The sequence below is a fragment of the Pseudophryne corroboree genome, chromosome 9 (assembly GCF_028390025.1).
Source record: "Pseudophryne corroboree isolate aPseCor3 chromosome 9, aPseCor3.hap2, whole genome shotgun sequence".
NCBI classification, from domain to species: domain Eukaryota; kingdom Metazoa; phylum Chordata; class Amphibia; order Anura; family Myobatrachidae; genus Pseudophryne; species Pseudophryne corroboree.
The window spans coordinates 272,308,183-272,332,611 of record NC_086452.1 but is presented as its reverse complement, the minus strand read 5'-3'; the positions used below and the strand labels follow the sequence as shown (position 1 = coordinate 272,332,611).

The following is a 24,429-nucleotide window of genomic DNA, read 5'->3' as shown; positions in this document are numbered from 1 at the left end:
CTCAAATAGCCCCTTACCCATGCAGCACATAGATCAGCAAGAACTACTATGATGAATTTATTTGTTACAAAATATGACTGATATAGTATTACATTGGTTCTCAAACTTGGGCCTCAGGACTCCATGTTTTCCAGGTCACCTAACAGGTGCTCAGGTATATTATTTACTCACACATTTTAAAAGATCAACGGGAGGAGCTAACAATTTCACTTGTGAGTCTGTGATGAGAATTGGTAAACATAAATTATTTGGGGTCCTGAGGTTGGGATGCGTTCGAAGCCGGAATCCAGACACCACTCAGGAGAACGGCGCTGGAACACTGACAGCCGACATCCCGAAGGTACGTATCGGGGTAAAGGTTAGGGCCTGTGTGTGTGTGTGGGGTGGGGGGGGGGGGGTTAGGCACTAGGGGGGTTTAGTGACAACCTATGTAAAATAAGAAATAGTGCACCCCATATCGTGAAATATGAGGATATCAGAAGCTGCGAGGAGTTATAAAGTTATCTACAGTAAATTGTATAAATGTACTCAACTTCTTGCTGCTTTTATATGGTCATGGAACTTCTCTATAGCCTCTTATATTTTGGAATAGTGGGTGCATTATACCAAATGAATTTTTTTTTCATGTCAATAATATGAGTCACTTTTTGGAAGATATCATTTAAGTACTATATAGAATATATCTAGAAACTTAGTAATACAGATATGTGATTTTCCAGAAGGCTCTAAAAAGCAAAAATAATAATCAAAATAATTTAATTGATTTGTTACATACATAAAGATACACGTTCGAGTCACATTATTATGACCACTAGTTAATAGCCAGAGTAACCACCATATGCAGCATAGACATCAGCTTGACATTCGGTGAACTGCCTTTTTAGACACATGTCTGGAAGCCCCAGGTTCATTTTGACAGTGAGCTGCTCCAACTGTAGACTTCCGGTCGGCCCTCACGCACCTTCATAGCCGACGTTCACCTCTCACATCAATGGCACGTGGTGCTCTGCAGTTTCCACATAGGTTATTCCCAATGGTTACATTTGTCCAGTCACAGTACACCTTCACCACAGCAGAACACGAACAGTTCACAAACTGCTGTTTCAGAAATACTGCCACCCTTGGCCCGAAAGCCGATAATCATCCATTTTTACAACTTAGATAAATTGTTCCTTTTACCCATTACAGCAACAAGTGATATGTGTGCAGACAGCCTTTCTCACACCTTATATATCCACCAAGCCAGCGCAAGAAACATGATGTACTTCATGGGCTGAACGCTGCTGACATCAAATGTAGGAGGTGGTCATAATAACGTGACTCAACCGTGTATAATCACTATATGTAATGTAGTCCTTCTACACTTCCCACAAAAAAATATCAACCAAAGGAGTCCAATAATTAATGGTTCATAATTGTATTAGTAAAAAAAAATATATAAATCTTTATAATCATGTGCAAAAAATATGCCTTATATGATAATTGTAACTGTGACTGTATTGATCACTTGTACCATTTAGATAAGGTTACTTTTTGAGTGCTTATCTGTTATGTGAGAAACAGAAAAAGCATTTTGTATCAATAAAGTAACTGTTATGTGGTTCTGTAATAAGCTTATATACATGGGTGGCAATGCCTTTCAAGAACACAGCTAAAAAACCCAACTAAAACTAACGCTGATGATAAGAAGACTTTGAAAAAGTCACGAGTTGTCGGGATTTAACGCGTCAGGACTCCACCCACTTTTGCCAGAAGCAGATTACAGGTGGATGGTACAGACCTCGGCATCCACAAGCCGCCTCAAGCATTGCACTGGAGACGGGTAGCCAATCCCCCTCCAGCCTGTTACTAACTGCAACAATCTACATCTGCCCGCTGATTGACCTATTCACCGCTCCTTCCTGGGGCCACAATATTCAGATAGCCAACGCAGTTCACACGCCACTAGCACCGGCAGTCTTCTTATCATCAGCGTTGTCATTAACACGGCATGGCTGCGGCAGCAAAAAGCACTCACTCCAATCGGAAACCTCACATGGAGGTCACTATGGGCCTTACATTGTCGGGATCAGCGGCCTTCTCATAAGTCAGTCTCATGATATCCACCGCTAACTGGGACTTGGTAATTATCCACAGCCATTTTCATATTAGTGGCTTAACATATATAATAACTTTGCTTCGCACTCCAGCAACTTATATAACCATAGCTTTATAACTATCCCATCCGGGGACGCCCGGTTATCCAAATGAATTTAATTGTTATAATTCCATCATTTCGATATATAGTATTGATTTTTAGCTGTGTTTTTTAGTTTTTTTTTTTTTAGCTGTGTTCTTTACAGGCATTGCCACCCATTTATATAAGCTTATTACAAAACCACATAACAGTTACTTTATTGATACAAAATGCTTTTTCTGTTTCTCCCATAACAGATAAGCACTCAAAAAGTAACCTTATCTAAATGGTACAAGTGAGTAATACAGTCACAGTTACAATTATCATATAAGGCATATTTTTTGCACATGATTATAAAGATTTATATATTTTGTTTTAATAAAACAATTATGAATCATTGATTATTGGACTCCTTTGCTTTGGTTGATATTTTTTCGTGGGAAGTGCAATATATATGGTTCCATGAGCGCTTCTATCTATTTTCTTTTTCTCTAACGTCCTAGTGGATGCTGGGAACTCCGTAAGGACCATGGGGAATAGCGGGCTCCGAAGGAGGCTGGGCACTCTAGAAAGATTTATGACTACCTGGTGTGCACTGGCTCCTCCCACTATGACCCTCCTCCAAGCCTCAGTTAGATCTTGTGCCCGGCCGAGGTTGGATGCACACTAGGGGCTCTCCTGAGCCCTTAGAAAGAAACTATAGATTTAGGTTTTTTATTTTCAGTGAGACCTGCTGGCAACAGGCTCACTGCAGCGAGGGACTAAGGGGAGAAGAAGCGAACTCGCCTGCTTGCAGCCGGATTGGGCTTCTTAGGCTACTGGACACCATTAGCTCCAGAGGGATCGACCGCAGGCCCAGTCCTTGGTGTTCGGTCCCGGAGCCGCGCCGCCGTCCCCCTTACAGAGCCAGAAGCAAGAAGAGGTCCGGAAAATCGGCGGCAGAAGACATCAGTCTTCACCAAGGTAGCGCACAGCACTGCAGCTGTGCGCCATTGCTCCTCATACACACTTCACACTCCGGTCACTGAGGGTGCAGGGTGCTGGGGGGGGCGCCCTGAGAAGCAATAATAACACCTTGGCTGGCAAAAATACCACAATATATAGCCCCAGAGGCTATATATGTGGAAAATACCCCTGCCAGAATCCAGAAAAAAGCGGGAGAATAGTCCGCGGAAAAGGGGCGGAGCTATCTCCTGCAGCACACTGGCGCCATTTCTCCTTCACAGATCCGATGGAAGGAAGCTCCCTGGCTCTCCCCTGCAGTCTACACTACAGAACAGGGTTAAAACAGAGAGGGGGGGCACTAAATTTAGGCGCAGTATAAATTATATAAAAGCAGCTATAGGGGACATAACTCAGTTAGTCCCTGCATTATATAGCGCTCTGGTGTGTGCTGGCATACTCTCACTCTGTCCCCCCAAAGGGCTTTTGTGGGTCCTGTCCTCATTGGAGCATTCCTTGTGTGTGTGCGGTGTGTCGGTACGGCTGTGTCGACATGTTTGATGAGGAGACTTATGTGGAGGCGGAGCAGATGCCGATAAATGAGATGTCGCCCCTGTGGGCCGACACCAGAGTGGATGGATAGGTGGAAGGTATTAACCGACAGTGTCAACTCCTTACATAAAAGGCTGGATGACGTAACAGCTATGGGACAGCCGGCTTCTCAGCCTGCGCCTGCCCAGGCGTCTCAAAGGCCATCAACGCTCCCTCAGATGGCAGACACAGATGTCGACACGGAGTCTGACTCCAGTGTCGACGAGGTTGAGACATGTACACAATCCACTAGGAACATCCGTTACATGATCCCGGCAATAAAAAATGTGTTACACATTTCTGACATTAACCCAAGTACCACAAAAAACAAAGGGTTTTATGTGTGGGGAGAAAAAGCAGGCAGTGTTTTGTTCCCCCATCAAATGAGTGAATGAAGTGTGAAAAAGCGTGGGTTTCCCCGATAAGAAACTGGTAATTTCTAACAAGTTACTGATGGCGTACCCTTTCCCGCCAGAGGATAAGTTACGCTGGGAGATATCCCCTAGGGTGGATAAGGCGTTCACACGTTTGTCAAGGTGGCACTGCCGTCTTAGGATACGGCCACTTTGAAGGTACCTGCTGATAAATAGCAGGAGGCTATCCTGAAGTCTGTATTTACACACTCAGGTACTAGACTGAGACCTGCAGTCTGCTGCAGCGTGGTCTGTACCCCTTTCAAACAGGGATACTATTTTGCGAACATAAGACGTCGTCTTATATATGAGGATTGCACAGAGGAATATTTTGCCGGCTGGCATCCTGAATTATTGCAATGTCCATTCTGTCAGGAGGGTATTGGAGACCCGACACTGGACAGGTGCTGCTGACTTTGAAAGGCACATAGAGCCTTATAAGGGTGAGGAATTGGTTGGGGATGGTCTCTGGGACCTCGTATCCACAGCTACAGCTGGGATGAAAATATTTTACCTCAGGTTTCCTCACAGCCTAAGAAAAGCACTGTATTATCAGGTACAGTCCTTTCGGCTTCAAAAAAGCAGGCGGGTCAAACGAGGGAAGAGGAAAAAAGCTGCACCAGCAGCCAGTTCCCAGAATCAAAATTCTTCCCCTGCTTCCTCTGAGTACACCGCATGACGCGGGGGCTCCACAGGCGTAGCCAGGTACGGTGGGGGGCCGCCTCAAAAATTTCAGCGATCAGTGGGCTCGCTCACAGGTGGATCCCTGGATCCTTCAAGTAATATCTCAGGGGTACAAGCTGGAAGTCGAGGCGTCTCCCCCCCGCCGTTTACTCAAATCTGCCTTGCCGACAACTCCCTCAGGCAGGGAGGCTGTGCTAGAGGCAATTCACAAGCTGTATTCCCAGCAGGTGATAGTCAAGGTGCCCCTACTTCAACAAGGACGGGGTTACTATTCCACACTGTTTGTGGTACCGAAACCAGCCGGTTCGGTGAGACCCATTTTAAAATGGAAATCCTTGAACACTTACATAACAAAGTTCAAGATGGAATCGCTCAGGGCGGTTATTGCAAGCCTGGACGAGGGGGATTACATGGTATCCCTGGACATCAAGGATGCTTACCTGCATGTCCCTATTTACCTTCCTCACCAGGAGTACCTCAGATTGTGGTACAGGATTGCCATTACCAATTCCAGACACTACCGTTTGGACTGTCCACGGCACCGAGAGTGTTTACCAAGGTAATGGCAGAAATAATGATACTCCTTCATAAAAAGGGAGTTTTTATTTATCCCATACTTGGACGATCTCCTTATAAAGGCAAGGTCCAGGGAGCAGTTACTGGTCGGAGTAGCACTATCTCAGGAGGTGCTACAACAGCATGGCTGGATTCTGAACATTCCTAAGTCACAGCTGGTTCCTTCCACTCGCTTACTGTTCCTGGGGATGATTTTGGACACAGAACAGAAAAAAGTGTTTCTCCCGCAGGAGAAAGCCAAGGAGCTGTCATCTCTAGTCAGAGACCTCCTAAAACCAAAAAGGGTATCGGTGCATCGTTGCACACGAGTCCTGGGAAAAATGGTGGCTTCATACGAAGCAATTCCATTCGGCAGGTTCCATGCGAGGACTTTCCAGTGGGACCTCTTGGATAAGTGGTCGGGATCGCATCTTCAAATGCATCAAATGATAACCCTGTCTCCAAGGACCAGGGTGTCTCTACTGTGGTGGCTGCAGGGTGCTCATCTTCTAGAGGGCCGCAGTTTCGGCATACAGGACTGGGTCCTGGTGACCACGGATGCCAGCCTTCGAGGCTGGGGAGCAGTCACACAGGGAAGAAACTTCCAGGGCCTATGGTCAAGTCAGGAGACTTCCCTACATATAAATTCTGGAAATGAGGGACATTTACAATGCCCTAAGTCAGGCAAGGCCCCTGCTTCAAAATCAGCCGGTACTGATACAGTCAGACAACCTCACGGCAGTCGCCCATGTGAACCGACAGGGCGGCACAAGAAGCAGGATGGCAATGGCAGAAGCCACAAGGATTCTCCGATGGGCGGAAAATCACGTACTAGCACTGTCAGCAGTGTTCATTCCGGGAGTGGACAACTGGGAAGCAGACTTCCTCAGCAGACACGACCTACACCCGGGAGAGTGGGGACTTCATCCAGAAGTCTTCCTGCTGTTGGTAAACCGTTGGGAAAGGCCACAGGTGGACATGATGGCGTCCCGCCTCAACAAAAAGCTAAAGAGATATTGCGCCAGGTCAAGGGACCCTCAGGCGATAGCTGTGGACGCTCTAGTGACACCGTGGGTGTACTAGTCGGTTTATGTGTTCCCTCCTCTGCCTCTCATACCAAAGGTACTGAGAATAATAAGATGGCGAGGAGTAAGAACGATACTCGTGGTTCCGGATTGGCCAAGAAGGGCTTGGTACCCGGAACTTCAGAAAATTATATCAGAGGACCCATGGCCTCTGCCGCTCAGACAGGACCTGCTTCAGCAGGGGCCCTGTCTGTTCCAAGACTTACCGCAGCTGCGTTTGACGGCATGACGATTGAACGCCGGATCCTGAAGGAAAAGGGTATTCCGGAAGAAGTCATTCCTACGCCTATTAAAGCCAGGAAAGATGTTACAGCAAAGCATTATCACCGCATATGGCGGAAATATGTTGCATGGTGCGAGGCCAAAAAGGCCCCAACAGAGGAATTTCAACTAGGTCGATTTCTGCATTTCCTGCAAGCAGGAGTGAATATGGGCCTAAAACTAGGCTCCATTAAAGTACAGATCTCGGCACTGTCGATTTTCTTTCAAAAAGAACTAGCTTCAGTACCTGAAGTTCAGACATTGTGAAAGGAGTGCTGCATATTCAGCCCCCGTTTGTGCCTCCTGTGGCACCTTGGGATCTCAACGTGATGTTGAGTTTCTTAAAATCACATTGGTTTGAGCCACTAATAACCGTGGATCTGAAATATCTCACGTGGAAAGTGGTCATGTTATTGGCCTTGGCTTCAGCCAGGCGAGTGTCAGAATTGGCGGCTTTATCATGTAAAAGCCCTTATCTGATTTTCCATATGGATAGGGCAGAATTGAGGACTCGTCCCCAATTTCTCCCTAAGGTGGTGTCAGCGTTTCACCTGAACCAGCCTATTGTGGTGCCGGCGGCTACTAGTGAATTGGAGGACTCCAAGTTGCTAGACGTTGTCAGGGCCCTGAAAATATATGTTTCCAGGACAGCTGGAGTCAGAAAATCTGACTCGCTGTTTATCCTGTGTGCACCCAACAAGCTGGGTGCTCCAGCTTCTAAGCAGTCTATTGCTCGCTGGATTTGTAGTACAATTCAGCTTGCACATTCTGTGGCAGGCCTACCACAGCCACAATCTGTAAATGCCCATTCCACAAGGAAGGTGGGCTCATCTTGGGCGGCTGCCCGAGGGGTCTCGGCTTTACAACTTTGCCGAGCAGCTACTTGGTCAGGGGCAAACACGTTTGCAAAATTCTACAAATTTGATACCCTGGCTGAGGAGGACCTGGAGTTCTCTCATTCGGTGCTACAGAGTCATCCGCACTCTCCCGCCCGTTTGGGAGCTTTGGTATAATCCCCATGGTCCTTACGGAGTTCCCAGCATCCACTAGGACGTTAGAGAAAATAAGAATTTACTCACCGGTAATTCTATTTCTCGTAGTCCGTAGTGGATGCTGGGCACCCATCCCAAGTGCGGATTGTCTGCAATACTTGTAAATAGTTATTGTTAACTAAAGGGTTATTGTTGAGCCATCTGTTGAGAGGCTCAGTTGTTTTCATACTGTCAAACTGGATATAGTATCACGAGTTGTACGGTGTGATTGGTGTGGCTGGTAAGAGTCTTACCCGGGATTCTAAATCCTTCCTTATTATGTCAGCTCGTCCGGGCACAGTGTCCTAACTGAGGCTTGGAGGAGGGTCATAGTGGGAGGAGCCAGTGCACACCAGGTAGTCATAAATCTTTCTAGAGTGCCCAGCCTCCTTCGGAGCCCGCTATTCCCCATGGTCCTTACGGAGTTCCCAGCATCCACTACGGACTACGAGAAATAGAATTACCGGTGAGTAAATTCTTATTTTTTCAATTAATTAACATAGGAGTATTACATAACTCCTTTATAGAGGCGAACGTACACCTAGTATTGCTCTCCTGTTTTCTGGACATCACAGCTGGGGTCTAAAATTGCCTGCTGTGTGTTGGTTAATTGATAGACACAAGCGATGCAATTATTTGCGTGTTTAGTCCTTCTACACTAACTGTGTGGATTACTGTTAAAACTATTTAATGAGGAGGGTAATGCAGGGTAGAGACTTAATAAAGCTGTGGTTCTTTTTAGATGTTATTTCATGAAGGATTTAGGTTTCAAATACCATAGACATAGAATTTGACGACAGATAAGAACCACTTGGCCCATCTAGTCTGCACTAAACACATGTACACGCACAAACTAGGGTTCATTTTTTTTCATGAGCCAGTTTACCTACCTGTATATTTTTGGATTGTGCAAGGAGGCTAGAATACCTGAAGGAAACACACGCAAGTATGGGGAGAATATACAAACTCCACACAGTTAGGGCCATGGTGGAAATTAAATCTGTGTCAGTGCTGTGAGGCAGTAATGCTAACAATTACACCATCCGTACTGCCCCATAAGTACCTCTTGTCTGGAAAAATACTAAATCCAAACCACTTTCCAAATTTGTATATAGGGAAATTCAATTGAAAGTGACAAAATTACTCTCTATGAAAATAAATATTACATACGTCTTCTCATGATAAATTTCTCCATGCTTTCTTTTACAAGTGTAGTCCTTTTAATTTCTTCTGAAGCTTTATGTAGCAGAATCTCTTGCTCTTTTAGTTTATATCTTAGGGTACAAATTTCATCATTTATTGTCTGTTCCTGTTACAGAAATAGTACAGTACAGTATTAGCACTTTGCAGTATAGATACATTACATGATATTTTAAGTCATTGTTAATTGAAGCATGTTTGTTATTGTATATTCTTAGATCAGTAAATCATTTGCTATCTACTGAACTTTAAATTAATAATTTGAAAATGAATTATTAACTTATACGGTTGCTAAATTGCTTGTGTGCTTGATGTTTTAGATTTCCACATTTGTTATAGATTGCGTTAAAATTATATAATCATTATATATAATAATTATCTTAATACCTTTATTAACCGATAATGGGATACTGTTTGTAGTTGCTCCTAATTGTTTGACACTTTGGGGTTGAATGAATTAGTTTGCACTGCAAATCTGTATGCATAATTTTGGCTATATGCCGCACTTATGGTAGCTCTGGACTCTCTGATATTTGTTATAAAGCTCCAAAAGTCTATGATTTATGGGAGAGACTGTACCGCAAGGGGTTCGAGTTGTGTTGACATTGCATTTCCACGCTATTGCAATGGCAACTCACCCCCCTCGTGGCTAGTTGTATCAACCCTTTTGTAAATACCTGCTCCTATTATATATGTCAGTGTTTGTCTTAATTCAGGCATTTCCTAAGATACTTAACTGGCAGAGGTACTCCTATTTAAATGCATTGGGGAAGGGGTGTTGGTGGTGGGGGGGGGGGGGGTTATGATGCTTCAGTTTCCAAAATCTATTTTGATCATCGGCTTATTTGTAGCTTACTGTATGACATAGTATGTATCCTGAGCATGGCCGTCTTAACTGCAGTATAGGCCCATGGGCAAAACAATGCACTGGGGTCCCTTTCCATCTTCTATTGGTAGGGGTTGGGGGTGCTATTGGTGGCAGCTGTAATGTCTCGCAGGCAGTAGGGGGTATTCTATCTTCTGCTCAGCATGTAGGACCTGGAGCAGTCATTTCGCCTAATTACTCCTTTACTGCACAGATGGTAGGAGATTGGGCGAGAACACTAAACTGTAGAAGGGGGCATTAGGCTGAGTAAAGGGGCCCCAGTACATGACTTCCAGGGTGATAGCGGGTGTTTATTATGCAGGGTAGGGGTGGATAGTGGAGTGGGCTTACTATTCATCATTTTCTGGTGGTAGAGCAGTTTTCTTGACTGCAGAAATCTCCACTTCCTGGAAATAGATTTCTTAAGGGCCCTACACACTGCGCAACTCGCCGCCGAGCTGCCCCACCACCGATACGGCAGACAGGCGACCCGGCGGTGGGGGGGAGGTGACGGTGGGATTGAAGTTTCTTCACTGCCCCCATCACCCGGCTCCATAGCAGTGCATGCAAGTATGGACAAGATCGTCCATATTGGTCTGCATGCACAAGCAACGGGGCACAAGCAACGGGGCACCAGCGATGAACGAGCGCGGGGCCGCGCATCATTCATCGTTGCTGTCTCCACACTGAAAGATATGAACGGTATCTCGTTCATTAATGAACAAGATACCGTTCATATCTTTCAGTAATATCGCCCAGTGTGTAGGGCCCATTAGCTTTCAGTGGGATAAAAAAAACTAGGTAGTCCCACCTTTAAGGAGGTACTATGGTCTTGGGGATCAGAGCTCAGGAGCCAGAGCAATCCCTCAATGATAGAATATAGAACTGCATACCAGGTGTGTGGAGCTGGGGCAGGGACCAGCTGCTGGAAGGTTGATATCTGTGGTTCTGGGCATAGTAGAGACAAGCTGCCAGTGTCCACCAAAAGGAGAGAGTCCCAGATTTTGGATTTTACCCCAGAAAAACTGTCAGACAGAACCTCAGATATCTGACTGGGAAGATCAATTAACAGGCTCGGATGGGGACCACTGCTTTGAAGTCGGATATCTCCAGTTCCCCAGTGCCAATTTTTAGAAACTGGTATTCCTGGACAAAGAGGACCTTCAGCTCTAAGACTAGGGACCTTAGACTCTTGGGGAACTGCCCATTGAGTCCATATGAAAAGACATCCCTGATCCTGAGTAAACTGTAATCCTAAACCAAAACATCTGTTGTAAACTGTGTTAATAGCAATATTTGTTTAATAATAAATATTTCATATTTCAATTTTATAAAGTGTTGGCTGCATTTGATTAATTGTAAACACTCCTGTGATCCTCAAGCACCGTATGCCTCAAGCACATGCATAGCAACAAAATGGATGGACTTGTAATGCTGTTTTAGGAAACACTTCTTTAGCAGCAATCTACTTTTGGATTGGTGGATGCCAAAAAAAAAAAAACCTCATCATGAATTCTTATGAAATGGTCTGAAGTGCATTTTACCACAGTGCATCTGGAAGGTACAAGGTGCATTGTATTAGAAGTGTAAGATAACTCAAGGCTTTGTTGCAGGAAGGAAATGTGCATTCTCCCACAGAACGTGGAACACCTCTGTAATTGCACACAATAATTGTTAATTATTATAATAGTAATTCTCAAACAATCCCATCCCACAAAATTAAATCTTGTTTATGTGATAATTGTTATGATTCCCGTACTCCAGACCAGAGGAGATCTTATGGCAGAGGTCTGAGTACTGGAAAGATATGCTGGTTACGGGAGCAGGAAAGCCTAGTAACCCCTGGCGCCCTAACTCCGTTGTCTCGCCCGTGTTATCAGAAATCCCCTGCGAGACTATGGTTGCTTGAGCCCATGGCAGCCGCGTTTGAAGGGCGGATTATGTCTGCCCAACTTCGATGCCCCCTCAGGTCTTAATGGGAGACAAAGGGAAATCCGAGACAGGGTGATAACAAGGGGCCCTCTGACTAAGCAACCAGGCCAGGGGCTACAAGCTAACTAACTTAAACCAAAAGTATGTGCGGACAAACCGCCAGGGAAAAGGACAACCAAAGATCCACTGATCCGTTACTCCTATCCAGCACCGCTGGATACCAGAGTGGATTTGTGGGAGCGGAATCCTCCGCAAAAGCTCCGGAACACAATGAAACTAAATCATAAACAGTAAGCGGTCAAGCCGCAACACACGGCTACGCCGCGACTCACGAACACCACAGGATGTTAAAGGTGCTCGGTCGGACTCCAGGAATAGATGACAACTTCCGAGTACAGGACCACTGAGGACAGGAACAACCGGATTGAGCAGGACTGGAAACTCTCTGTAACTGACACAGCAAACAGGAAGCTATCACCGGCGTCTGTGAGAAGTCCTGAGAGTGCTTAAATTTGGGAGCCCTCCAATCAAGATCCAGACAGGGTAATCACATAATCATGCCGTGCAGCTGCATGCTGCACGGCCAGGATACAATTGAACTGATTAATTAAGACCCAGCAACGGGGAACGCGGTCCGACCGTGGCGTCCCCGTTGCTAGGGTCTGAGCGGCTCCGTGCGCCCGGCGTCTAGCGTTGCTAGGGAGCCGGCGGCTGTCTGCCTGCGGCGTCCCTAGTTGCTAGGCGCCGGGCCGCACTGACGGGCGGACCCTCGGCGCCTAACAGTACCCCCCCCTTGAGGAGGGGTCAAGGAACCCCTAAGGCCAGGTTTCTGAGGAAATTCTCGAAAAAATGCCCTTTTGAGCCTCGGGGCATGGAGATCCTCATCCAGGACCCAAGACCTTTCTTCTGGACCATAACCTCTCCAATGTACCAAAAAATAAAGCCGACCCCGGGACAACTTGGAATCGAGAACCTTCTCCACCAAGAACTCCTGCTGACCCTGTACATCTATTGGTGATTTCCCCTGAGAGATCTTGCGAGGAAATCTACTGGACGAAACATATGGTTTTAACAAGGAGCAATGGAAGGTATTTCCGATCCGTAAAGTTTTTGGTAAACGTAACCGGAAAGCAACTGGATTGACTTTTTTGATAATATGAAATGGTCCAATAAATTTAGGACCCAATCTGGCTGAGGTTTGTCGAAGTTTAATGTTGCGAGTCGACAACCATACCCTATCTCCTACTTTAAAAGTGCACGGCCGCCGGAGCCTGTCAGAATTTTTTTTCTCCCGAAATGCCGCTTTTCTGAGAGCCAGGTGCACTTTTCTCCAAATGAGTTTGAGATGAGAGGTCAAGGTCAGTGAGGAGACAGAGGAATGTTGAAAAAAGGAATTAGCTCTGGGGTGAAAACCAAAAACTGTAAAAAATGGAGACACATTGGTGGAGGAATGACAGGCATTGTTGTAAGCAAACTCCGCCAACGGAAGAAACTCAGACCAGTCATTTTGGAGTTTGGCCGAGTACAAACGCAAATATTGTTTTAATGATTGATTAACTCGCTCAGTCTGCCCGTTGGATTGGGGATGGTAGCCAGACGTTAAAGATAATTTCATCTTTAATGAGGCACAAAAAGACTTCCAAAATTGTGCAATGAATTGTGGACCCCGATCAGAAACAATATCAGTGGGTAACCCATGGAGTCTGAAAACATGGCGGAGGAACAAGACTGCCAATCCCTGGGCAGATGGCAATCGGGGAAGAGCAATGAAATGGGCCATTTTGCTAAAACGGTCCACTACCACCCATATGACTCGGCATCCGGCTGACAGAGGGAGGTCCACCACAAAATCCATGGAAATATGAGACCATGGCCTAAGAGGAACATTCAAGGGCATAAGTTGACCGATAGGCAAGGAACGGGGAACCTTATGCTGTGCACAGACCTGACAAGAAAAAACAAACTCCTTAATGTCTTTGGAAAGACCAGGCCACCATACCGAGCGGGAAACTAATTCAAAAGTTTTGGCGATCCCCGGATGCCCGGCAACTTTGCTATCATGAAACTCCGTCAAAACAGTTGCTCTCAAAAACTCGGGGACATAAAGACGACCAGCAGGAGTATTTCCAGGAGCTTGATGTTGAAGCTGCTTTAACTGGGTAAATAAATCTTGTGTGAGGCCTGCCCGAATGACTGAAGACGGAAGTATGGGAGTAACAGGACTATTGTCTTGAACTGGAAGAAAACTGCGTGACAGGGCATCTGCCTTGGTATTCTTGGAACCTGGCCTGAAGGTGATAATGAACTTGAAACGAGTAAAAAATAATGCCCAACGAGCTTGCCGGGCATTCAGCCGTTTAGCTGATTCAATGTATTGAAGATTTTTGTGATCAGTCAAAACTGAAATGGTATGAGTGGCTCCTTCAAGCCAATGCCTCCAGTCCTCGAAAGCCCATTTAATAGCCAGTAATTCCTGGTTACCAACATCGTAGTTGGATTCAGCAGATGAGAATTTCCTGGACATAAAGGCACAAGGATGTAATTCTAGAGAATCCGGATCCTTCTGAGATAGGATAGCCCCTACTCCAACCTCCGAGGCATCAACCTCAACAATGAAAGGCAATTCTGGGTTGGGATGTCTGAGGACTGGGGCTGAGACAAAGGCTTGTTTCAAGGCCTGAAAAGATAACTCAGCTTCACGTGACCAGTTGGTAGGATCTGCTCCCTTCTTAGTCAGTGCCACAATGGGAGCAACTAGGTCGGAGAAAGAGTGAATAAATCTTCTATAGTAATTCGCAAACCCTAAAAAGCGCTGAATTGCTTTTAAGTTGGTGGGTTGCGCCCAACTAAGGATGGCTTGGAGCTTCTTTGGTTCCATACAGAATCCCCGAGGGGAAATGATGTACCCTAAAAAGGATACCTCCGTGACATGAAATTCACACTTCTCCAGCTTGGCATATAGGTGATTTTCACGTAATTTTTTTAGAACCTGACGCACCTGGGTAACATGTTGTTCTATAGAGTCAGAATATATCAAAATATCGTCTAAGTAGACTACAACGAATCTTCCAAGAAATTCACGGAGCACATCGTTAATGAGATCCTGGAAAACTGCCGGAGCGTTAGACAGGCCGAATGGCATAACCAGATACTCATAGTGACCCGACTGAGTACTGAATGCCGTTTTCCACTCATCCCCTGACTTGATCCGGATGAGGTTATATGCTCCTCTCAGGTCAATCTTAGAAAAAATCACAGCCGAACGTAGCTGATCAAAGAGGACAGAAATCAGCGGCAAAGGGTAAGTATTTTTTACTGAGATCTTATTCAAGGCTCTAAAGTCAATGCAAGGTCTGAGTGATCCATCCTTCTTCTCCACGAAGAAGAAGCCTGCACTTAAAGGGGATTTAGATGGCCTGATAAATCCTTTCCCTAGGCTTTCTTTAACATACTCATTCATGGCCACAGTTTCAGGTCCGGACAATGCATATAACCTTCCCTTAGGCAAAGTGGCACCAGGAATTAGCTCAATAGCACAATCATAAGGCCTATGGGGAGGCAGAATGTCCGCATTGCCCTTGGAAAATACATCAACAAAATCCTGGTATTCCACAGGAATGGGTGCGGGAATGACAGCAGCTATTCTGATGGGAAGCGTAATACATTCCTTATTACAGATGGTACCCCATTGTGAGATCTCCCCCGACTGCCAATCAATGATGGGATTATGAAAGGCCAGCCAAGGGTGACCCAGAACCACTGGAACTGCTGGGCAATGGGTAAGGAAAAACTCAATTTTTTCAGAATGCAGAGCTCCTACCGAAAGTAGAACAGGAGGTGTACAGAGAGAAATAACCCCATTGGACAAGGGACTCCCATCTAAACCATGCATGGTGATACACCTACCCAAGGCTAACTGAGGAATACCTAAGGCCTTGGCCCATGTTAAATCCATAAAGTTCCCTGCAGCTCCACTGTCCACAAAAGCCGAGACCGAGGAACAGAGGCTGCCAAAGGAAACTTTAGCTGGGACTAACAGTGAATTATTTGAGGAGATAAGCTGCAGACCAAAGTGAACCCCTCACAAATCACTTGGTCGAGGCGTTTCCCGACTTGTTCGGACAACTACGGGCAAAATGTCCCTTACCTCCACAGTATAAACAAAGACCAGAATTTTGCCTTCTGGTTCTTTCTTCAGGAGACAGTTTGGAGAGGCCTATCTGCATGGGCTCCTCTATGTCCACAGGAATGGAAAAAACACAAGGAGTAGACCCGACAGATGCTCCTTTTTCAGCCCTCCGCTCTCTGAGACGACGATCAATCTTAATAGAGAGCTCCATGAGTTTATCGAGAGTCTCAGGAGCCGGATACTGAAGGAGACTGTCTTTTATAGACTCGGATAAGCCGAGGCGAAACTGACTGCGCAGGGCTGGGTCATTCCATCCACAGTCGTTCGACCAACGGCGAAACTCCGTACAATAAATCTCTGCGGGATTCCTACCCTGTCTGAGAGCACGCAACTGACTCTCGGCGGATGCCTCTCTATCAGGGTCGTCATACAATAGCCCTAAAGACCCCAGAAAGGCGTCTACAGACAATAAAGCCGGATCGTCTGTTCTTAAACCAAAAGCCCAGGTCTGAGGATCCCCCTGAAGTAAGGAAATAATAATTCCAACCCGCTGAGATTCCGTACCTGAGGAGACTGGTCTTAAACGAAAATAAAGTTTACAAGACTCTTTAAAATTAAAAAACTGCTTTCTATCCCCAGAAAAACGGTCAGGCAAATGCATTTTTGGTTCAGGAATGACCCTCGGGGAAGTCCGTAACAGATCTTCCTGTGACCTCACCCGAAGGGACAGATCCTGAACCATCTGAGTAAGTTCTTGAATCTGGCTAACTAGAAGCTGGCCAGGATTTGGCCCAACACCGGTGGGATTCATGAGGCCGACAAATCTTCCAACTGAATAAGGGAAAAAATTAAATCTTGTTAATTTTAAATTTTAGTCTGGCCGGTGATAATGTTATGATTCCCGTACTCCAGACCAGAGGAGATCTTATGGCAGAGGTCTGAGTACTGGAAAGATATGCTGGTTACGGGAGCAGGAAAGCCTAGTAACCCCTGGCGCCCTAACTCCGTTGTCTCGCCCGTGTTATCAGAAATCCCCTGCGAGACTATGGTTGCTTGAGCCCATGGCAGCCGCGTTTGAAGGGCGGATTATGTCTGCCCAACTTCGATGCCCCCTCAGGTCTTAATGGGAGACAAAGGGAAATCCGAGACAGGGTGATAACAAGGGGCCCTCTGACTAAGCAACCAGGCCAGGGGCTACAAGCTAACTAACTTAAACCAAAAGTATGTGCGGACAAACCGCCAGGGAAAAGGACAACCAAAGATCCACTGATCCGTTACTCCTATCCAGCACCGCTGGATACCAGAGTGGATTTGTGGGAGCGGAATCCTCCGCAAAAGCTCCGGAACACAATGAAACTAAATCATAAACAGTAAGCGGTCAAGCCGCAACACACGGCTACGCCGCGACTCACGAACACCACAGGATGTTAAAGGTGCTCGGTCGGACTCCAGGAATAGATGACAACTTCCGAGTACAGGACCACTGAGGACAGGAACAACCGGATTGAGCAGGACTGGAAACTCTCTGTAACTGACACAGCAAACAGGAAGCTATCACCGGCGTCGGTGAGAAGTCCTGAGAGTGCTTAAATTTGGGAGCCCTCCAATCAAGATCCAGACAGGGTAATCACATAATCATGCCGTGCAGCTGCATGCTGCACGGCCAGGATACAATTGAACTGATTAATTAAGACCCAGCAACGGGGAACGCGGTCCGACCGTGGCGTCCCCGTTGCTAGGGTCTGAGCGGCTCCGTGCGCCCGGCGTCTAGCGTTGCTAGGGAGCCGGCGGCTGTCTGCCTGCGGCGTCCCTAGTTGCTAGGCGCCGGGCCGCACTGACGGGCGGACCCTCGGCGCCTAACAATAATTAGGGATGAGCGGGTTGGGTTCCCTGAGAACAGAGTTCCCCCCAAACATCATGTCCCGAGCCCGGATCCGAGTCCGGCTCTGGTTTTCCCGCCAGACTCTGAAACAAGAACGGGGCAAAACTTAATCATCCTGCTGTCAGATTCTTGCGGGTTTTGGATTCCATCTAAGGAGCCGCGCATCACTGCCATTTTGACTCCAGTTTTGGAGAGTGTAGCTAGAGGACGTGTCTCAATGTCTGTGCAGGAGAGTGGTTTGGCGCATGGGGTGGCGACCTGCTCTTTTGTGTCATTCCAGTGCTGTCTTGTGCTGCATCAATCCAGTTGTAGCGACTTGTGCTATATCAGTCCAGTCACAGTGGTGGTGTCTTGTGGTGCCATAAGTCCAGTCCAGTGCAGTAGTGCTGTCTTGTGCTGCATCAGTCCAGTGGTGGTGTCCTGTGCTGCCAACATTCCAGTGGTGCTACTATATAAGTGCAGTACAGCGGTGCTGTGTTGTGCTGCAGCAGTCCAGTGATGGTGTCCTGTGCTGCCATAAATACAGTGGTGTTAACATATAAGTCCAGTCCAGTGCTGCTGCCACATAAGTCCAGGGGTACTGTCGAATAAGTCAAGGGGTACTGCCATTTAAGTCCAGTCCAGTGCCGCTAACGTATAAGTCCAGGGGTGCAGTCATATAAGTCCAGGGGTACTGCCGTATAAGTCCAGTGGTGGTGTCCTGTGCTGCCATTAGTCCAGTGGTGGTGTCCTCTGTTGCCATAAGTCCAGTGGTGCTGCCGTATAAGTCCAGTCCAGTGGTGCTGCCGTATAAGTCCAGTCCAATGGTGCTGCTGTGTAAGTCCAGGGGTATTGCCGTATAAGTCCAGTCCAGTGGTGCTGCCGTATAAGTCCAGTGGTGCTTCCGTATAAGTCCTGGGGTACTGCCATATAAGTCCAGTCCAGTGGTGCTGCTGTATAGGTCCAGGGGTACTGCCGTATAGGTCCAGGGGGACAACCGAATAAGTCCAGGGGGACTGCTTAATAAGTCCAGTCCAGTGGTACTGCTGTATAAGTCCAGGGGTACTTGGTGTCTTGTGCTGCCATAAGTCCAGTGGTACTGCCATATCAGTCCAGTGGTGCTGCCGTATAAGTCATGGGGTACTGCTGTATAAGTCTAGTGGTGCTGACGAATAAGTCCAGGGGTACTGCCGTACAAGTCCAGTCCAGTGGTGCTGCTGTATAAGTCCATGGGTACTGCCATATAAATCCAGGGGTACTGCCATATAAGTCCAGAACTACTGCCGTATAAGTCCAGGGGTATTGCCATATAAGTCCAGGGGTACTGCCGTATAAGTCCAGGGGTGGTGTCCTGTGCTGCCATATGTCCAGAGGTGGTGTCCTGTGCTGCCATAAGTCCAGTGGTGCTGCCGTATAAGTCCAGGGGTATTGCTGTATAAGTCCAGTCCAGTGGTGCTGCTGAATAAGTCCAGGGGAACTGCAGTATAAGTCCAGTATAGCGGTGTTGCCATAAAAGTCCAGGGGTACTGCCGTATAAATCCAGTGGTGGTGTCCTGTGCTGCCATAAGTCCACTGGTGCTGCAGTATAAGTCCATTAGTGCTGCCATAAGTACAGGGGTACAGCCATATAAGTCCAGGGATACTGCCATATACAGTAAATCCTGGGGTGCTGCCATATAAATCCAGTCCAGTGATACTACCGTATAATTCCAGTGGTGCTGTCACATAAGTCCAGGGGCACTGCCATATAAGTCCAGTGGTACTGCTGTATAAGACATGGGGTTCTGCCCTGTAAGTCCAGTCCAGTGATGCTGCCGTATAAATCCAGGGGTACTGTCGTACAAGTCCAGTCCAGTGGTGCTGCTGTATAAGTTCAGGGGTACTGCCATATAAATCCAGGGGTACTGCCATATAAGTTCATAGCTACTGCCGTATAAGTCCAGGGTTATTGCTGTATAAGTCCAGGCATACTGATGTATCAGTCCAGTCTATTGGTACTGCTGTATAAGTCATGGGGTACTGCTGTATAAGTCCAGTGTTGCTGCCATATAAGTCCAGGAGTACTGCCATATAAGTCCAGTCCAGTGGTACTGCCATATAAATACAGGGTTTCTGCCATATAAGTCCAGGGGTACAGCCATATAAGTCATGAGGTGCTTCCGTATATGTCCAGTCCAGTAGTGCTGCCATATAAGTCCAGGGATACTGCCATATAAGTGCAGGGGTACTGCCGTATAAGTCCATGGGTACTGCCGTATAAGTCCAGTTCAGAGGTAATGCCATATAAGTCCAGGGGTACTGCCATATAAATCCAGGGGAACTGCCGTACAAATCCAGGGGAACTGCCGTATAAGTCCTGTCCAGTGGTACTACCGTATAAGACCAGTGGTGCTGCCATATAAGTCCAGAGGTACTGCCATATAAGTCCAGTCCAGTGGTGCTGCTGTAAAAGTCCTGGGGTACTGTCATATAAGTACAAGGGTACTGCTGTATAAATCCAGTGGTGGTGTCCTGTGCTGCCATAAGTCCAGTGGTGCTGCCATATAAGTCATGGGGTACTGCCATATAAGTCCAGGGGTACTGCCATATACTGTAAGTCCAGGGGTACTGCCGTATAAATCCATTCCAGTGGTAAAACTGTATAAGTCTAGTGGTGCTGCCATATATAAGTCCAGTGGTGGTGTCCTGTGCTGCCATAAGTACAGAGGTGGTGTCCTGTGCTGCCATAAGTACAGTGGTACTGCCGTATAAGTCCAGTGGTGCTGCCATATAAGTCCAGGGGTATTGCCGTATAAGTCTAGTCCAGTGGTGCTGCCGTATAAGTCATGGGGTACTGCCGTATAAGTCCAGGGGTATCACCGTATAAGTCCAGAAGTACTGCAGAATAAGTCCAGTCTAGTGGTACTGCCGAATACTCCAGGGGTACTGCCGTATAAGTCGAATCCAGGGGTACTGCCGTACAAGTCCAGGGTTACTTCCGAATAAGTCTAGGGGTACTGCCGAATAAGTCCAGTCCAGTGGTACTACCATATAAGTCCAGTGGTGCGGCCGTATAAATCCATGTGTACTGCAATATAAGTCCAGTCCAGTAGTGCTGCCGTATAATTCCAGGGGTACTGCTATATAAATACAGTCCAGAGGTACTTTTGTATAAGTCCAGTGGTGCTGCCACATAAGTCCAGGGGTACTGCCATATAAGCCTAGGGGTACTGATGTATAAGACATAGGGGTCTGCCCTATAAGTCCAGTCCAGTGGTGCTGCCGAATAAGTCCAGGGGTACTGCCATATAAGTCCAGGCATACTAATGTATAAGTCCAGTCCATTGGTACTGTCATATAAGTCCAGTGCTGCTGCTGTATAATATGGAGAAAAGAGGAAAAGAATTGGATTTTAATGGGTGCACATTTTTTCAATTATAGCATTACAATTTCTCAGCAATTCACATACTCTAAGCCTGTCTGGCTGATATGATATATTCTATATTTACAAAAATAACCCACTCAGGGGCTAACTAGAGTGAAATATAAGTTAAGTGTGAAAAGTGTAGTGTAAGGTGAATATAAAGATGTGTTCTGTGAATAAAAAGAAAAAATATTTAAAAATATTTGATGCGTCCTGTCTTAATTATGTGATTATTATGTTAACACACATGTATTGCAACTGGTCTGTTCAGTTTTCATAGGCTTGATCTGTTCTAATATTACATTCAAAATAGTTACACTTTTAAAGAAGGGTAAGAGATACATTTAGAAATGTTTCTAGTCAGTCAAATGTATCTTTATTAGCTGCTCATATTGACTAAGGTTTCCCTGACTTGTGCACAGTGGGATTTTATACCGTTGCCATTGTTCATCAAATGATCATAATGTCAGCCTGCCTGTTTGGAATATATCTATACAGATATTGTAGTTTGTGTTACACACAAACTACATTTCACTCTTTATAAGCTTCATCAGTGCTCATAGTCAGGCTATGAGCCCTGAGGAAGCTTATAAAAAGTGAAATGCGCATCAGCAAATGATGCATCCTGTAAAACAATAAACTAATAATTTGTAATGCATGTAATGAATTAGCAGCTGTTATGTAAATAGGGGAAGGAGCCTTCATAACCGAGTGCACTACAGGCTCTCAAGGTGCTGCTTATAGCAGATGCAACCATAGCAGAAAAGACACCAGCGGGCAGTACAGACTGAATCTTGTCCCGAAAAACCTATTATTGCCTGATACAGGGAGGGGAACTATTATTAAAGAAGCACTGTCACAGTGCATAGCTTATTAATCAGAAGGACACAGAGGCTCACCAATTTATGCACAGTGTGGGATGCCTTAGCATTCTGTGACATAGCATAACAAAGGATTTTTGCATATGAAACAAATACCATGAGCTGTTGATAAGACACTGATCTTTAATTATAAGCCTGCAAATTCATGAGACATCTCAAGCTCTCATGAATAATACAATCATGACATGATGGATACAAATATGTGCATCAAAATAGATAATGAATAAATATTGTTTGTGAATAGGGGACATCCGAATATAATAAAGACTCAGTTCCCATGATTTGAAGGTGCACACATACTTATTTACATGCATCCAGATCACTGCACACTATACTTGTTGCACATGATCAGATAAAAGCAAATCATATTATCTGGGAATAGTTCTTATGTGTGTATCACAAACTACAATATCTGTATAGATATATTCCAAACAGGCAGGCTGACATTATGATCATTTGATGAACAATGGCTATGGTATAAAATCCCACTGTGCACAAGTCAGGAAAACCTTAGTCAATATGAGCAGCTAATAAAGATTCATTTGGCTGACATTTCTAAATGTATTTCTTCCCCTTCTTTAAAAGTGTAACCATTTTGTAGCTAAGATATACTACTACAGTGGTGAATGTAATATTAGACCTGAGCAAAAGAAAGGTACTACCACCTAAATGCTCTATCCAATAACAAGGTTATGTAAATGCATGAAATTAAATGCGGGGTACCCCAACAATGTGTAATCGATGATAAATGTCCCAAACGATAAAAAAGTCTCTAATCTTGAGAGGAAAAGTTCACAAAAGGAAGTTCTTGACAGCGGAGAGGAATTTCACGGGGTACACACCGTACTCACGTGGACATGGGGAAGTCCAATGTTCGTAATGGTTTCTTTTCCGTCAAGGGTTCACTGATGGGTTGTCTCTGGGGGAAGAGTTCTTCAACCACGGATGTGCGATTTCCTCGGAAACACAAAAGTGGAAAAATTGATGGTGCAGTGTGTTTTGACCAATTTACAGATACTGATGATAAGGAAAATAGGATGGTATCTGAATATTAAGGAGGAGTTGTGCGTACCGAACTTACGTTGGTACACATGTGAATCCTCCTATAAAGGTATCTTTTGATGGATAATTCACAAGAGGGGATATCCTAGGGTACAGGAGTATAGGTTGTTTTCTTGGTACACACCGTACTCACGTGGAATCTGGGTGATTTGAAGCTCATAAAGGTTTCTTTTTCTGGTCAGAAGTTCGTGCGATGGGTGTTTTCTTAATAATACTTTTTCGTGGTGATGGATGATCTCCCAGGTGGACCGGAAATATAAGCGGTAAAGAGACCAATGGTACAATATACCTCACCCGTAAAAAAGGTATAATGGCAATGATACAGACAGTGGGGACGTACCAAACTCACATAAACATAAGTATGGATCCTCATAAAAAGGTATCTTTAACAAGTGGACAACCAAATAAGGGGAAGGTTCTAAATGATGCGTACCGAACTCACATGGGAGAGATGTAGGACGAAACTCGTAAAGGTATCTTTAAAAGGTGTCTCCTGAGGATATTCTATCTTCGTGGGGACAATGCTCACTTTTCCAGCGGAAAAAGTTGCTCCAACGGCCTCCTTCTTTCTGCTTTCTCTCGTGGCACCATGGAAAACAAGCAGAAATAGGGAACCAGTCTTTGGTAATCACTAATCAGTGCACGTACCACAATAGGTGGGAGGGAGGTATGTACTCCCTATGTTGCACGTATATTTTTGTAATGAAGGGGTTGCCCACAATATTTTTTAAAAACAACAGATTTAATAAACCATAAAAATTAAATCTCCAATGAAAAATACAGAAGCACATGTAACTTGGGAGATAGATGAAAAAAACACAGAACCTGGGTAGTGTTGATGTCCGGACCGTCACACTCCCAGGGACTTGACCCCCGAGTGAACAGGTGCCTTCCAGATAAAACCAATGCGTTTCGACATACAGTCTCTCTCAAGGTGGATGTGCAAGGTTAATGTTGTACTTTTATAACAAAAGATCCCAGTCCTTCCCCCTAGGGAGCGGGGACCGGAAGTTAATAATAAACCATCAAATGAATCTCTAATATAAAACTTGGACATAGGTGATGTATATGGTATAAAGACAAAAGGTAGTGGGAACTTATTTTAACAACATATTGCTGGAAAATTCCAGCGTAGCATTAAGAAACCTTAATTACTGGCTTGCGTTCCAATCCTTTGGAACGCAAGCCATTTCCGGCGGAAATCCGGTCCGGACCTTATAAAGTCATAGGAGTCTCAGAAAAGGGCGCTTAATGAAGATGGGGGCCATACACCTAGGTGCCTCCGTCCCTACAAAGCGACAGGTAGAGTTGAACGGACAGCCGCGATGACGTCTTGTGCGTCACGTCATCAGCGCCGG

At 45.7% G+C, this 24,429-nt stretch overlaps 1 protein-coding gene across 5 annotated transcripts in view; it reads right to left on the bottom strand.

Moving 5' to 3' along the window:
* Positions 1-24,429, bottom strand: part of PDE4DIP (phosphodiesterase 4D interacting protein) — a 1,081,329-nt gene that overhangs the window by 37,783 nt on the left and 1,019,117 nt on the right. For 4 of the 5 annotated variants that reach the window (XM_063940306.1, XM_063940302.1, XM_063940305.1 and 1 more), the window contains one exon: positions 8,909-9,047. The exons of the other annotated variant lie outside the window; for it this stretch is intronic. In XM_063940306.1, coding sequence (XP_063796376.1) covers positions 8,909-9,047 — 139 coding nt within the window. The remainder of the gene's footprint in view (positions 1-8,908; positions 9,048-24,429) is intronic. 5 annotated transcript variants of the gene reach the window in all.